Source organism: Maniola jurtina, chromosome 18, assembly GCF_905333055.1.
Source record: "Maniola jurtina chromosome 18, ilManJurt1.1, whole genome shotgun sequence".
In the NCBI taxonomy this organism is placed as follows: domain Eukaryota; kingdom Metazoa; phylum Arthropoda; class Insecta; order Lepidoptera; family Nymphalidae; genus Maniola; species Maniola jurtina.
Window position 1 is genome coordinate 4,587,775 of NC_060046.1, and position 16,263 is coordinate 4,604,037.

Consider the following 16,263-nt stretch of genomic DNA (forward strand, 5'->3'; position numbering starts at 1 on the left):
TAAATTGATATTGAAGGTACCAAGTTAACACTTTGTCGTTAACCTTGAGGACCCAACTCCTCAACACTGATGCTCTAAGGAATTGCATTCCTAAATCCTGGTGATCCCTCGGGATTTTTAAAGGATCATCCGTTTAAATGCTTTTACGAGGTACTGAAACAAGTTGCATCCCGGGAACGGGCTATTACGGAGAGCCTACTTTTGTCCTGGGAAATCAAAGTTCCCACGGGATTTTTAAAAAAATAAATCCACACGTATTCTACAATATAAAATAAAAGGTGTCAAAAAAACTTAATTTCTAAGTAACGCACAAAAGTTAATTTTTGCGAAACGAATTTGTTTGCAAAGAAGAAAGAAAACTAAGCAAAGTGTAAAGCTTTAATAAGGTAACGCCTCGAAATGCTAATAAATTTGCCACTTGGCTGGTCACAGGCGGCAGGCAGCGGATTGAAAAGCAAATTGTCGCTGACGGCCAAGTTCTCGCCTGCCGTGAAATAAGTAATTTGGATTTGTATTTTTAACCACCGGCCCAAAAAGAGGGGTGTTATAAGTTTGACGTGTGTATCTGTGTATCTGTCTGTGGCATCGTAGCTGCTAAGCTAATGAACCGATTTTAATTTAGTTTTGTTTTGTTTGAAAGGTGGCTTGATCGAGAGTGTTCTTAGCTATAATCCAAGAAAATCGGTTGAGCCGTTTGAAAGTTATCAGCTCTTTTCTAGTTACTGTAACCTTCACTTGTCGGGGGTGTTATAAATTTTTAATTTATACTTGTGATTTGTATTTTTAGGCACTGTGTTTATTGGTTTAGATTTAACTTAGTTAGCGTCAAATTTAATTGAGATTCGTATAATTTTATCTTGTTCTTGTAAGTTTTATTCAATCAGCCTACTGCTGTTATCCGTCTACTGCTGGTTATAGGCCTTTCGATAGCGCGCCTCCACAGACGGACCTCCAAATTCAAATTCAAATTATTTTTATTCAAGTAAACTTTTACAAGTGCTTTCGAATCGTCAAAATAATCTACCACTGGTTCGGAATGCCGCTCCCACCGAGAAGAACCAGCAAGAAACTCCGTGGTTGCTCTGTTCAAGTATTCAATCTATACTAATAAATAAAATTGAAGTGTCTGTCTGTAATTTCGAAATAACTATCTCATATTAAGCTCATATGGTTATCTGAACGATACCATAACTGAATCACCCGGTTTTAAAATTTTTGTCTGTCTGTCTGTCTGGCTGTCTGTTTGAAAAGGCTAATCTTCGGAACGGCTGAACCGATTTTGACGGGATTTTCACAGACAAATAGAGGATTGACCAGGGCGTAACATAGGCTACTTTTTTAACCAACTTTCAAAAAGGGAGTTGTGTTTTTATACCTAGGTACACCGAAATCTCCGAGATTTCTGAACCGATTTGCGTAATTTTTTTTTAATCGATAGAAAAACTTTGCGACATTGTCCTGAGAAATCAAAAGTTCCCACGGGATTTTTAGAAACCTAAATCCACGCGGGCGAAGCTGCGGGCATCAGCTAGTTTACAATAATATTCTCCACCTTTCTAATCCACCCACTTGTAAGTTTAGTGTTTATTAAATTGTGTGACATGGTGTAGTGTGGATGGTAACCATCTCTGACCGATACTCTCCCAATAATGGCTAAATTGCATTGTTGCAACAAGAATAAATGCGGCTTTAAATGCAGTCAATCACAACAATTGAGTTTGTAGTTATTGAAGCAGCTTTTTCGCAATCGCCCAGCAAGTAAGTCGGGAAAACTATTAAACGATACAAATATTGGATTTAATTGAAAATAATAATAAAATAATTCAATACGAATTATTTATACCTTAATGATAACTCTATCATTAGCGCAATCATAGTGCAAACATACACAAACTGAAAAATTATTTTATAGAGAAGTAGAAATGCAAGAGTTGATTAAAACAAATAATGATTATCGTTATTTCACCTTATTCATGCTTTGTGAAGAATTGAATCAGACATTTAATCAGGATCGTAATGAACGTAAAAAAATCGTTATTTCAATATCTGTATTTTCCGTTAAATCAAATAAAAACCTATGCAAAGAAAGCAAAGGATAATAAGGCGACGGCTCCAGTCGCAAATGAATTTTCCACTTCGTTGGTCACAGCTGAGCGTGGATTGAAAGTGAATTCGAGCTGACACGGCCAAGTTTCTGAGTCCTGGATAATATAGTTTCTACAATTCGCACATTTTAAAACTGAATTCACGCTTCTTATTATATTTCGTTGATTTTATTCGGAGGAAAATAATAATTTAGTTTCAGAAACTTGTTTGAATTTATTTGAATTCAAACAAACTTACAAACTTTACCTCTTTATTATATTAAGTACTAGAGGATGCTCGCGACTTCGTCCGCGTGGATGAATTTTTTTTTACATTTTTAAAGAAAAATATTGAAAATATTCCATATTAAACTTATATATTTGTTTTCTTAAGTGAAAAAGTAGCGTTTATGTTCGCTCACTCCTCATTTTAGCTTAGAACTAAAATAACACATCGCTTAAAGCGTTGTCTACTTTAACATCATTTCACTAAGCCTAAACAGTGATTTTAGTCTACTTTCTGTGACTTTTATTTCTATTTACGACCCTTGAAATACCATTTGCGCCAACAAAAGATAAATGCTCTACTTTTAGTCCGATAAACACTTCCCTTTTGTACTTGAGGAAAGATCTATTTATTTTAACAGTGAGCCCTACTTTGGTGTGTTTATAAAACTTCTCTTTTTATCTCGTATCTCGTCCCCCACAAATCTTCAACTGTCCACTTCTTGTCTTGAGTTTTCGCTTATCTATATAAATACTTATTTTTATTCAATTCAGTATGTAGGTACAGTATCCACTACCACTTTTAAAAGTCACATTGACAAAATTCGTTTGCACGGTAAAGGCAACCTAATGCCTTACACTAATGAAAATAAACAAACCTTGTTGCTTGACATTAAGATTTTAAATACAAGAACAACAGAGACTCGTGCTATCTTGCTCATAATTCGCTACAGGGATAGATAGATAACACTTTATTGCACACAAAAACACATTTAAAGGAACACAACACAGAAAGAAGAAAACAGAAAAAAACAATTGTGTGCAAAGGCGGCCTTATTGCTTGGAGCAATCTCTACCAGGCAACCTTTGCTGAAAGGAGAAGCTAGTTAGGGAGTGTAGGCCATGTATATATAATGTCTAATTTTTGTAAAAAAAAAAATTATGGCTGTGATATATTAACAAACAGATGGACAGGTGATTTGGATGAAACTCCAAAGAGATATCTTGGTTTACTATGTATGTAGGTACTATACAATTTCAATCTACATACTTTTTAAATACATATCAAAAATTGCGGATTCGAACGTGCGTGTCCTGGGATAACGCCCAACGCCTTTACCGCTAGGTAACAATTTTTGATATGTATTTAAGACTAAGGTCTTCAATCAGTGCGTCCTACCTGTGATGACATATGGAGCAGAAACGTGGACACTGGCAGTTGGCCTCGTCCACAAACTAAAGGTCGCTCAGCGCGCTATGGAGCGAGCTATGTTGGGTATCACCCTCATGGATAAAATCAGGAACGAGGAAATTCGCAGAAGAACAAAAGCGACCGACATAGCTCAAAGGATTAGCAAGCTGAAGTGGCAATGGGCAGGTCATGTCTGTCGTAGAATCGACGGCCGATGGGGCAGACGTGTTCTGGAGTGGAGACCGCGTACCGGTAAGCGCAGTGTGGGACGACCTCCTGCCCGCTGGACCGATGACCTGAAGAAGGTGGCGGGGAGCGGGTGGGTGAGGAAGGCGGAGGACCGTGTTTGGTGACGCGCTCTTGGAAAGGCCTATGTCCAGCAGTGGACGCATACAGGCTGATGATGGATGGATGATGGATGGATGGATTTAAAAAATATTTTGAAATTTCCTTAATTAGAAAAAACAAAATCCAATTAAATCACTTAACAAGAAAGCCCTCCATCTGATTCGTTATAAACGTTTAAAAAGTAATACCTATCTGAAAGACCCGAGTTAAAAGCGCACAGCCCATTCCTTCCTGAATAGCAAAAATGCATTTAATTCTTCGCAAGCGCGAATTTCAAAAAGATTGCAAGCGAGCTAATTTTACGTAATAAAAGCAAACGGCCTGAATGGTCTTTGTTTCCGCTGATTCCACGGAATTACGGAATTACAGCTACATCACTAAAAAGTAATTATTGTTCTCCATCTTTTGATAGCCAGCTTTTATATTTTTGTGTTGATGGTAAAATATTTTTCGGCGTTTTTAGAAGGTGCTTGTAAAGTTTAATATTTTATGCACTTTTCATGTCCCTACTTACCTAATCGAATTTGCAAGCGAACGGAAACATAATATACTGGTCGTCGAATTTGAATGAGCTGACCTTATTGTTGACTAAGTAAACCTTGATTTATAATATTATCTAGGATAAAATTTTAAAATTTATTGGCGTGTGTTTTTTTAATTTATTTTTTACTAGCTGACGCCCGCGACTTCGTCCGCGTGGATTTAGGTTTTTCGAAATCCCGTGGGAACTCTTTGATTTTCCGGGATAAAAAGTAGCCTATGTGCTAATCCAGGATATTATATATCTACATTCTGAATTTCAGCCAAATCCGTCCAGTGGTTTTTGCGTGAAGGAGTAACAAACATACACACACACACACACACACACACACACACATACAAACTTTCGCCTTTATAATATTATAGTGTGATTCGATTACGATTTTACTTTTACTTTACGAGTTGACGTTTTACTACAATGTCTCTAATGGTAAGTGATTATGCAGTCAAAGATAGTAGCGGGCTAACTTGGAAGGAGTGTGGGAGGTTTTAACAGACATCGGAAAAGGAGGGGGTTCTCAATTCGTCGGAATCTTTTTTTTTTTTTTTAATTACACCCTTACCCTTTATTGGTTTATACACGGCTTCGTAGGTACCTACCGGAACACTAAATCGTTTGGTGGTACGGCTTTGCTGGTAAGGTCTTAACTAGCCACAACCGTGGTTTCCCACCAGATCAGACTAGATACAATTAAGAAATTAGAAAAAATCTTTAAATTTCTTTAAACCGAAATACTCAAATTGGCCCCGCGAATCGAACCCAGGACCTCTTATTGATAAGACCACAGCGCTCATCACTGCGCCATAGAAGTTGTCAAAGTCACAACTGATTCGGACAAAACTTGCAATTATATTATTATAGAGCATTAACACTTACATACTTACAAAATTTTTCAAGTAAACCCCGGATCCAGAATTTATGTAGAGCTGGCTACGTCAAAGGTTAGTTAAAAAACAGCATCAATGAGTCTATTAGTCCAAGACTAATAATATGATTAAAACTCAGGGATCTTAAAAATCAGGATTTTTTTACTTCGCAACGTAAAAAATTAAAGTGACCCCGAAAGGGTCAATGACCATTTATTTCTTCCACCAAAATTTCGATTATGCGGCATAAACTCGCAAGTCACGCGGATCATTCGTGAAATACTGTTTAAATGTCATTAGATTGATCGATCGCCCTCAGGACGCTGCCTCGTTTGTCATTGAAGATACTAAATGGGTCCTCTTAAGGGTGTGGTCTCAACAGCCTCTTGTATCTATAACTTTTATGACTCTATACAAAACTTATGATTTGCGACATGTATAGAGATGACAGGCCCTGTGCCTTGCGCGACGGTCTAAAAAATGCAAAAAAAAATACTCAAATTTCATCGCTTGGCTCGGGTGGATTTAGGTTTTAAAAAATCCAGTGGAAACTCTTTGATATTCCGATATAAAAAGAAGGCTATGTTCGTCTCCAGAATGCAAGCTATAGGTACCAAATCTTGTCGAAATCGGTTAAAAGGACCAATCTTTAAAATTCCTATAAGAACTCGTTGATTTTCCGGAACAAAAAGTAGGATAGGTATGTGCGTCCCAGGGATGTAAGCTATTTTTGTACCAAATTTCATTAAAATCGGTAAAATGGATGGGCCTTGAAAAGCTAACAGACAGGCAGGCAGACAAACAGGTAGACAGACATGCAGATAGACAGACAGACAATATCTTACAGTCTATTCTAGAGAACTAAAGTTTTGTACAGTTAGCCTAGACGTATAGGCCTGTAATCAGTCAACCGCAAACTATGCGCCTGTTTGGACCGCGCCCTTAGACGGGGTTATTTACGGAGCACTTTCTTAAGAAAAAACACACCAAACAGCAAATCCAACGGATAAAAATGTTTGCAGAAGTTCTACATCGGACGATCATTAATTTTGTTTACTCCGCGGTCTCCGTTTTGAGGGATTTTGCACTGCAGATGTTTGTTAAGCGAATAATAAATCGCTTTATCTTTACCGGTTTTATTTGCATAATAATTTATGGAAATAAATTAAGAAAGCTTGAATAACAATTTAAGTAAAATTGATTTTCTGTTTCTTGATTGAAATCATAGATATAACCTAATTTAAAGACTATAAGTATAGATTGAGGAGACTAAATTAACGAGAACTATATGGAAGAGAACATATTGTAAGTAAGTATGTAAGTTTATTAATTATGCATATAAATTTGTAAAAAACCACATAAACATTTTAAAAATAGGTACTTTTTAACTAAACCATAAAACTCTAAGTGCCCCGGCCACACAGGCCGCGTATACGTCGCGTAAGCGTAGACGTAGCGCGTACCATTGCGTTGTAATGTATGGAACTGTATGAGACATGGCATACCGCTTGCGTGGCGTGAACGTTCGCGTAGACGTAATGCGTGCAGTTATGTCTATTATATAAAATAAAAACCTACATCTTCTTAGAGTGTGAGTTGTGAGAAAACTTGCATAATTTTGAAAAGTTAGAGGGACGTGCCCGGGATCGAACTTACTTGCATACTTGGTTTCAATAGAAAAACCTCCAGGTATCCAACCACCCTCTAAACAGTTGAACTACAAAGGTTTCTAGAAAGCAACTAGCCTATTTTTACTCAATGTGCCAGAATGTTTTTTTTTGAAAATGTTATTTTAAGATGACCCAGATAGAAAAACATGACAGTTAATTTCTCTCGCGGGAGTTCGATTATAGGGTATAATCCGCCAGTCATGAGGGCCATCGCTGCTGAAACACTGTTTAAATGTCATTAAAGTGATTGATCCCCTTTGGAGAGCTTCCTCGTTTGTCATTGAGGACACTTATCGATACTCGATGGATGGTTTAGGGAGGTTATTAGATTAGATAATTTAGAATGTGCTTTATTTAAGACAACCCTTAGCTCTTGAAATATAATAATGAATCAACGCATTGGTCCAGAAAACCTACCGAGAAGGACCAGCAAGAAACTCGACGGTTGCCCTTTTCAAATAGTCAATTTATAATGTTACTAGCTGAACTAGCTGATGCCCGCGACTTCGTCCACGTGGATTTAGGTTATCAAAAGTCCCATGGGATTTCTTTGATTTACCGTAATGAAAAGTAGCCTATGCCACTTTCTAGGTCTTTATCTAAGTATATTCTTGCAAGACATCACGTCGTTCCGTTGCGTTGCTCCGTTGTGACGTGATTGAAGGACAAACCAATAAAACAACATTTAACAAACACACTTTCGCATTTGTGATATGAGTAGTGATTGTAGTCCCGCGTATTGCTGGATCTACAATGTGATGGTTTATATAAAATACTTGTGTATAAAAAAATTCTAATCCACTTTGTTTCGAGTTAGATTTGGAAAGTTCCCGTCGTATTCAATTTGGTGGTAATAACATAATGTAAGCCGAGAGAAATTATGTAAATTGGATTGGAGGTATGACGGATTAAGTTGTTATCAAAGGCAGATTTGATTAGAACTACTAATCTTTAATGTTGGACTCGTTCGACGTCCTTATAATAATTGAGGAAAATACCATAACAGGATAATTACGGTAGGTATACCTAATAAAGTAAGACCAAGTTAGCCAGTTTTTTTCTAGTATTTTTGATTAATCGGAAAGGTAACTTTCATAATCCGGTGTTTGACAACTGGTCAAATCAGTGTCTTTTTATCAAACGTCTAAACACGCGCTTGTATGTGAGCTTCTATGAAATATGTATGTACTCGACATATGTATGAAATATGTATGTATGAAACATGTGCCTCACAATGATTAATTTACGTGCTTTTTTAGTTGAATCGATAAATTTAAAACGGTAATTACACTAAAACCTAGCAAAGGACATGGATTTTACGTATTTTGGAAGGCCCTGTATTTTAATAATCACTGAGAAATAATTTATTTTTAATATACCTAGGCAAATACCGTATAAACTTTATTTTAGCCAAGGCTTTATCACTTATAATATGTCGAGTCCATAAACAAATCAACTTCTATTAAAAACTTATTTACTAATCAAAGACAAACGTAGACCTCCACTTAGAAGATTTTCAGAAATTCCTACGGGATTTCAAAAATCTAACTCCACGTGAATAAAGTCATCGATATTAGCTAGCTAGGTATAATATCTACGAAAACCCAAGTTGGTCAATGGTTTTCTAGTAGGTACTATTGATTAAACGGTAAGACAACTTTCAGAAACCGGGGGCTGATCCTGATACGGAAAATCCCCAAATAAATTTTTCCGAGTTTCCGAGAATTTGCGGACTCGTGCGGATGATGTTATTCCTATTTTCAGTATTTATACTGAAATATATTTTCAGCACATGGGTTTGGATGGGGGCAATTCGTGTTATTGCTGATTGGGCATCTTTTCCGCTGTTCCAATCCTTACCTTCAAAATTGTATTACAAAATACATGAAATAAAATAAGAATAGCTATTATAATCTGCTACAGACTATACTTTATCCACGGAGAGAAGTTAATATAGGTCTCTCTCTGTTACGTAATCTCAATAAACTACAAAGACAAAAAGTTAGTGAGCCATTTTGAGTGACCAACCAATCACAAGCGAACCCATGTTTTCCGTACTTGTTTCCGTGGATAAATTAAGGTAGAAGCGACGGGCCTGCCCATGAAATGCAAATTTAATTTGGTAAACTATTCTCACAAATTAGTCGATACTAGAATTAATTTCTTAAACTGGGCCCTTTTAAGTAAAGATTTTTTATAAACCTGTGAGGATAATACTGCCATTGTCGCAATTAAAATACCATATGCCTACGTTGTCGTATTAGTTTACAAATTGCGAAAAACCAAATTAAATTTGAATTTCGCGGCCAGGCCCGTCTCATGCCTCTTAATACGGGCAACATAGGGTTCGTTAGTGATTGGTTGGTCAACGTTAAATGTATGGTAGTATGATAATAATAATTCTTACCTTATAGTCCCCAATGTCAGACACAGAACAAGTAAGCACTGCCTCTCTGCCAAGAGCCACGGTGACGTTCTCGATTGGACCATCGAAATTTGGTTCTGTATCGCGTAGAGACGCTGTTGGGCCCACCTTGCTAAGGGGTGACGTCGTCTGATACCGCATACTGCTTTTCACTACTGTAACAATACAAAATATATGATATTAAAAACCGACCAAGTGCGAGTCTGCCTCGCGCACCGAGGGTTCCGTACTGGGTATTTTCCCCGACATTTTGCACGCAAATCAAAAACCATTATGCATAAAAATAATTAAAAATCTATTTTAGAATGTACAGGTAAAGTCCTTTCATATGATACCCAATTTGGTATAGTTATCGTACTTTGAAAATTGAAACACATTTTAATTTTTTGTTTTGTGATGTAACCACAAATTCACGGTTTTTGGATTTTTTCCTTTACTTGTATCTACCTACCTCCCTACCTGCCAAATTTCATGATTCGAGGTCAACGGGAAGTACTCTATAGATTTTCTTGACAGACACGACGGACGGACAAATATACAGACAGACAGACATACAACAAAGAGATCCTAAAAGGGTTCCGTTTTTCCTTTTGAGGTACGGAACCCTAAAAGGAAGGCACAACGGGAAGTACTCTATAGATTTTCTTGACAGACACGACGGACGGACAAATATACAGACAGACAGACATACAACAAAGAGATCCTAAAAGGGTTCCGTTTTTCCTTTTGAGGTACGGAACCCTAAAAGGAAGGCATGAATTTTGTAACTGGTAGGGAAAAAAGAAGCTGGAAAGGTGTTCCATATTCAAAAGGAAGCTAATCGCTTCGTACAAGTCCGTGTAATTTTGATTATAAAGGAGATCAGTCCTTTGCGTTGCTTCGCTATCCGATGATAAAATAGCGAGTGGGAAACTAGATCAAATAATTCCATAGCTCACTTTTCGAAATATAACCCGTAGAATACCAGCAGACCTTGACGCCAATTACCTTGCGCCGATGTTCTTAGCCTTCGAAATTAGAATTGATCAGCGTTTCGTTACCAATGAGTCTTCTATTCTAGGCCGACTATCCACCTAATTCAATGCATCAAGCTGGTACAGCCATCCTATAAATAGCTGCAGTACTCTATACACGATTGAACTCAGGCGTGGTAATAGGGTTAGAGGCTTTTCTGGCGTGAAGTACCTACCGCTTGTCTTTATTGAGAATGCCAAGTGTCTTGCCAGCTTTTTTGCTTTAGGTTCAGTGTATTGTCCAAGGTTGAGGTTGGAAGAAACTTTGGTAACCTGAGCTAAGCGTTTCGCAGAGAATCGCTACACAAGTTTTGTAAACCTGTAGTTTCTGCCAATACATATTACTCGTAGTAGACGTCCGCGTCGGTTGGTTGAGATGATATATTACTAGCTGACGCCCGCGACTTCATCCGCGTGGATGTAGGTTTTTAAAATTCCCGTGGGAACTTTTTGATTTTCAGGGATAAAAAGTAGCCTATGTGCTAATCCAGGGTATCATCTATCTCCATTCTAAATTTCAGCCCAATCCGTCCAGTAGTTTTTGCGTGAAGGAGTAACAAACATAAACACACACACACACACACACACACACACAAACTTGCTCCTTTATAATATTAGTGTGATTGTAAATTGAAAAAGAGCAACCGCCGAGTTTCTTGCTGGTTCTTCTCGGTAGGAACCTCATTCCGAACCAGTGGTAGATTATTTTGATGATTCAAAAGCACTTGTAAAAGTTTAATTGAATAAAAATATTTAGAATTAGAATTAGAATTTGACAAAACGTTAGTTACAGTGCTAAAAAATGAAGATAAAGCTCCAAATAAATGGATTGGTCTAAAGGAAGTGCGGCGTTTCACGAATGTTATCGACGGATTAAAACGATTTGATTTATAGCCCCAAAGTTTAATTTAGTTAAAATTTTCAGTACAACAAGATTGATAGCGGCAGCCCAAAATGTGATTTGACTTTGGCTGCTAAATTGTAATTTAATCTTTATCCATCGAAAAGTTTTATATTACCTACCTCCTACAGGAGCTTAATAACATGATATGTATGTTTTTACTAGCTGATGCCCGCGACTTCGTTTCCGTGGATATAGGTTTTTAAAAATCCCGTGGGATACCATTGTTTTTTCGGGATAAAAAGTAGCCTATGTTTTAATCCAGGGTATAATCTATCTCCATTCCAAATTTTCAGCCAAATCTGTCCGGTAGTTTACGTGATAAGTAACAAACATCCATACATACATACAAACTTTCGCGTTAATAATATTAATAGGATACACCTAACCTACTCACTAAATACTGACGAGAGAGATGTTACTAGAAAGTCTGCCTATTCACCAGAGATTTGATAGGTTATCAAACTACGGATGTGTGTCCCACCAATATATTTGCTTGAATTCATGTGTTGTATTATAGAAGCAGGCGTCAGTTTGCGGAAGTTCCGATGTCGGGGTGAAACGAAACGTACGTCAAGTGATTTGTCTAGTTAAGCGGATTATAGCAAATTAAGCTTTTGGTTCCTTGTATTTCATAGCTTAGCTTAGCTCTGGTAGAAAGGAGTTCAATGAAGCTAAGTGTTTCAACTACTAGTTAAAGTGACAAATGCGTGCTGAGATTGTGAACTAGGGATGTTGTAGTGGTACACTGGGTAGTTTGGAGCACAGCAAATGACTAATTAGTGTACTTTAAGCTGTAAGAGCCCGCTTCAAGGTGTCCTGGTAGAGATTGCTCCAAGCAATAAGGCCGCCTTTGCACACAATTGTTTTTTCTGTTTTTCTTCTTTCTGTGTTGTGATCCTTTACATGTGTTTTTATGTGCAATAAAGTGTTCTATCTATCTATCTATCCTCATCGAAGCGATAACTCGTTGGCGGGTGGAACCTAAAATAGTGCTGTTTCCACAGATGACGGAAACAACGTTATGTCTGCGTGTCACCATTTCCCTCTAACTGCACCTCACCCCGAAAGAGGCCAGGTGAATGAATTTTACTTGAGATTCGAGATTTATAGTCAAAAACAGCAAAGTGAAATACGTCTATTGATGGCAATAGAAAGCATTTTTTTTACACTAACTAGGTATAGATATTTGAAACCATGCGTATAGCGTGACATGAAGTTGGTTATTGTTCAATTTTCTAATTTTTTATATAGTTTATTTATGCACGAAGTTGCTCTCAAAATTTGCCCTTAAAATACAGATTTCTCAAGGGCCATAACTTTTGAAATAAACACTGTTATAAAAAATATTAATATATATAAAAAATAATATAAATATTCATTATTTTAGGGCATAGATTATGGTGAGATAAATCGATATATGGCTTAGTTATAGATATAGAACAACACAGAATTTATATTCTGCATATATACAATACCATACAAATGTTTTACACCTATTATTATTATTAATAAATAGGCGTAAAACATTTGTATAGAGGAAAGAATCGTGCATCTTCTTCGCCCAGCTACTCGTATCTCACGCAAAGCGCATCTTCATAGCACATCTTACACGCTCGCCACAAACCTTAGCTTACATCTCTGGTGGAAAAGCACCCTTTGATTTGTTTCTCAGAAATCCCTTAAAATTATAAACACAGGAAAGTACAAAGTTTGAACAAAGTAAACATTAAGGTTGGATATCTAATAATGCTAAACCAGAAATATTCCACGTTACTTTGAAGGTGTTGCCAGGATAATTTAATTTCCATGTTTATCGGGAAATCTCGGAGCGCAGGTTTTAAGGTTTTGTTGTAAATCGTTTTGAAGTATATTATTTTTATCATCCTTTTCCGGGGACTATATGCTTCAGATGCGGTTATAAATTTAGGATAAGGACGAGTGTATGGTAGTAATCCATACTTAATATTATAAATGCGAAAGTGTGTCTGTCTGTCTGTCTGCTACGCTTTCACGGCTCAACCGCTGAACCGATTTAAATGAAATCTTGTACAGACTTGGGATACATTCCGGGAAAGGACATAGGCTACTTTTTATCCCGGAAAAACAAACAGTTCCCGCGGGATTCCTAAATACTCATTCGCCTGATCGATTTGTATGAAAGTTGGTATCAAGGTATCTTGCGTCCCTGTAATTGACATAGGCAACTTTTTATCCCGGAAAATGAAACAGTTCCCACGGGATCTTTAAAAACCTAAATCCACGCGGACGAAGTCGCGGGCATCCTCTAATAATAAATAATAATATATGTGACATTTCATTTCAACAGTGTTACAGAATATATCATTAGGTAGCAACTCAAGTTAGTTCGGAAGAGAATTATGTAGTTTCTTTGTTTCCTTTCATGCTGTGTACACTGAAGATCCGAACCAAAATAAAAATATATGAAAAAATCAAACTGTTTTCTTTTTAGCAACTTACGTTTACTCGAGTCATGTTTTTTCATATATCCCGTTATATTTTTTTCAATCTTTTCAGTGTGCCAGTCAGTTTCTTCTAAACTATATTACTATATTAAAGGGGAAAATGTATAATTTCTTGGTTTCGATGTGTTGATCTTCGGAATTAATGAAACGATTTAAAAAAAAATTCACCGATAAATCTACATTTATAAATAAATAAATTTATTATAAATTTATTATTATTATAATATTTATTTATATAAATCTACATATTTTTACCTGAGTGGCAGGTACAGCCTATAATAATTACAATATATCACGCGGATGAAGTCGCGGGAACAGATTGTCTTAAATAAATGTTATAAAAATTTATTCTTTTTCAGCGTTGTGTTGGATCTTGGGATTGTAAGGTTTTGGATTGGGGGGTAGGTATACGGCCGATGTTTTAGCTTCTGTTCTAATCTCACGTGTGATTGCGAAACGTTGCTCACAATTTTTACGAGGCCATTAGCTACGTCCCTACGGGCTAGTCCGTTAAATTGTGGTCGAAACCCCAACTATTTTATTATTCGGTGGCGAAAACTTAGCGCTGTATTACGTAATTATATGCTACGATTGAATGGAAATAAATCGCAATAGAATCAACATTTTTTCTTTTTTTTTTTAAAGAATATTAGTCATAATATTATATGACTAATATTAGCTAATCAACCGATTTTAATTTAGTTTTTTTTGTTTGAAAGGTGGCTTAATCGAGAGTGTTCTTAGCTATTATCCAAGAAAATCGGTTCAGCCGTTTGAAAGTTATCATCTCTTTTCTAGTTACTGTAACCATCACTTGTCGGGTTATAAATTTTTAATTTACACTTGTATACTGTGTTCCTAAGTAGACAACCATTTCATTTCATTATAGTAATCAAGAATCATTTTTGATCATGTTGCATAATAGGTACCTACCTACCTTATTATTGAATGTATGATCAATCTAAACCCAAGATTTTTTAATAACTTTGACAGTCAGTTAATTAATAAAATTGAGCGTTGTGGGCTATTTATTTTTATTGACATCTTTGAAATGATCAACGAGTTTTCTTTTTAACCCCCGACCCAAAAAGAGGGGTGTTATAAGTTTGACGTGTGTATCTGTGTGTCTGTGTATCTGTGTATCTGTGTATCTGTGTATCTGTCTGTGGCATCGTAGCGCCTAAACGAATGAACCGATTTTAATTTACTTTTTTTTGTTTGAAAGGTGGCTTGATCAAGAGTGTTCTTAGCTATAATCCAAAAAAATTGGTTCAGCCGTTTAAAAGTTATCAGCTATTTTCTAGTTTTCTTGTAGAAAAGAAGGTTAGATAACCCTTAGGTTCATAATATTCAACTGTCAATTGACAAATGTCAAGCTGTCAAGATGGACGTTGCCTAGATATACATAATTATTTATTTGAAAATGATTTGTCGGGGGTGTTGAAAATTTTTAATTTACACTTGTGGTTCACTGATTTGATCACAAAACGCCGGCAAGCGAGTAGAGTATTCCTGAAAACCATTTAATTTCTGTACAATTTTAACACCTACATACATATATTATTTCAGTTGTACCTATTTGATAATAAAACATCATCAATCGCTTAACAATATTCTGGAGCGCACAACACTTGAATGAAACACGGTTCTGGCTGCGGGCCAAATTTAGTTACCTTGTAACGTTTGCCAAATAAGGTATGTTTACCTAAGTAATTAAACATACATTATATTCTAAGTTCGGTATGCTACCTTTATGCTTTGAAATTCTGGCACATATTTAGAACTGATATCAAAACTATTATAACATATTCTGTAATCTTCATCGTCATTATTAACCGATTGTTGAACGACACTCCCACTGCATCGTCTCAATGCTCCGATGATAATAATCATTAAGAGGCTTAGGTCGCGTCAGTGAAACCCAGAATACTTCAATACAGAAATTTCGCCGCTATCAGCAGCAATAGCTATATATCACCGCTTGCTATATATAGCTATTGCTATATTGAAATTTCGTTTGAATAATCTTTGCGATACTTAATGTCACTTATTTTCTGGTTTGAAGTTTGAGGACATGTTATTTTTCCCAAAGGTCCAAAGAATTTGAAATTAACTCATAAGCGCACACTTCCATCTGCCCCAGTGTTGCCCGCCCATTCCCCGGGTTCTGCGCATCTTTCCAGGGTTGCCAACACAATAGACGTCCACAGCGGGACATAGGTCATAACTTCATAAGGACCTCCAGTTGGACCTCCACGCGATACGGTCTTGCGCCACCTGAATTCAGCGATTCTTTGTGAATCCTTTTTTCTGTGACCATGGTACAAAAAAAAAGGTTCCAACGAATTGAAAACCTCCTCCTTTTTTGGAAGTCGGTTAATAAATTGGTAGGTAAAACTAAAGCTACTCGTATTTTTTTTTTTAGTTAATAACCCGACTTCAATAAAAATGCTAATTGAGATAAAATTAACTTTAGCAAACGATAAAAACTGAACGATAAAAAGCTCTAATT

At 36.5% G+C, this 16,263-nt stretch overlaps 1 protein-coding gene across 2 annotated transcripts in view; it reads right to left on the bottom strand.

Moving 5' to 3' along the window:
- The window catches only part of LOC123874348 (lachesin-like), an 87,357-nt gene that overhangs the window by 22,438 nt on the left and 48,656 nt on the right, over positions 1-16,263 (bottom strand). For both annotated transcript variants that reach the window (XM_045919619.1, XM_045919620.1), the window contains exon 4: positions 9,334-9,506. In XM_045919619.1, the coding sequence (XP_045775575.1) occupies positions 9,334-9,506 (173 nt within the window). The remainder of the gene's footprint in view (positions 1-9,333; positions 9,507-16,263) is intronic.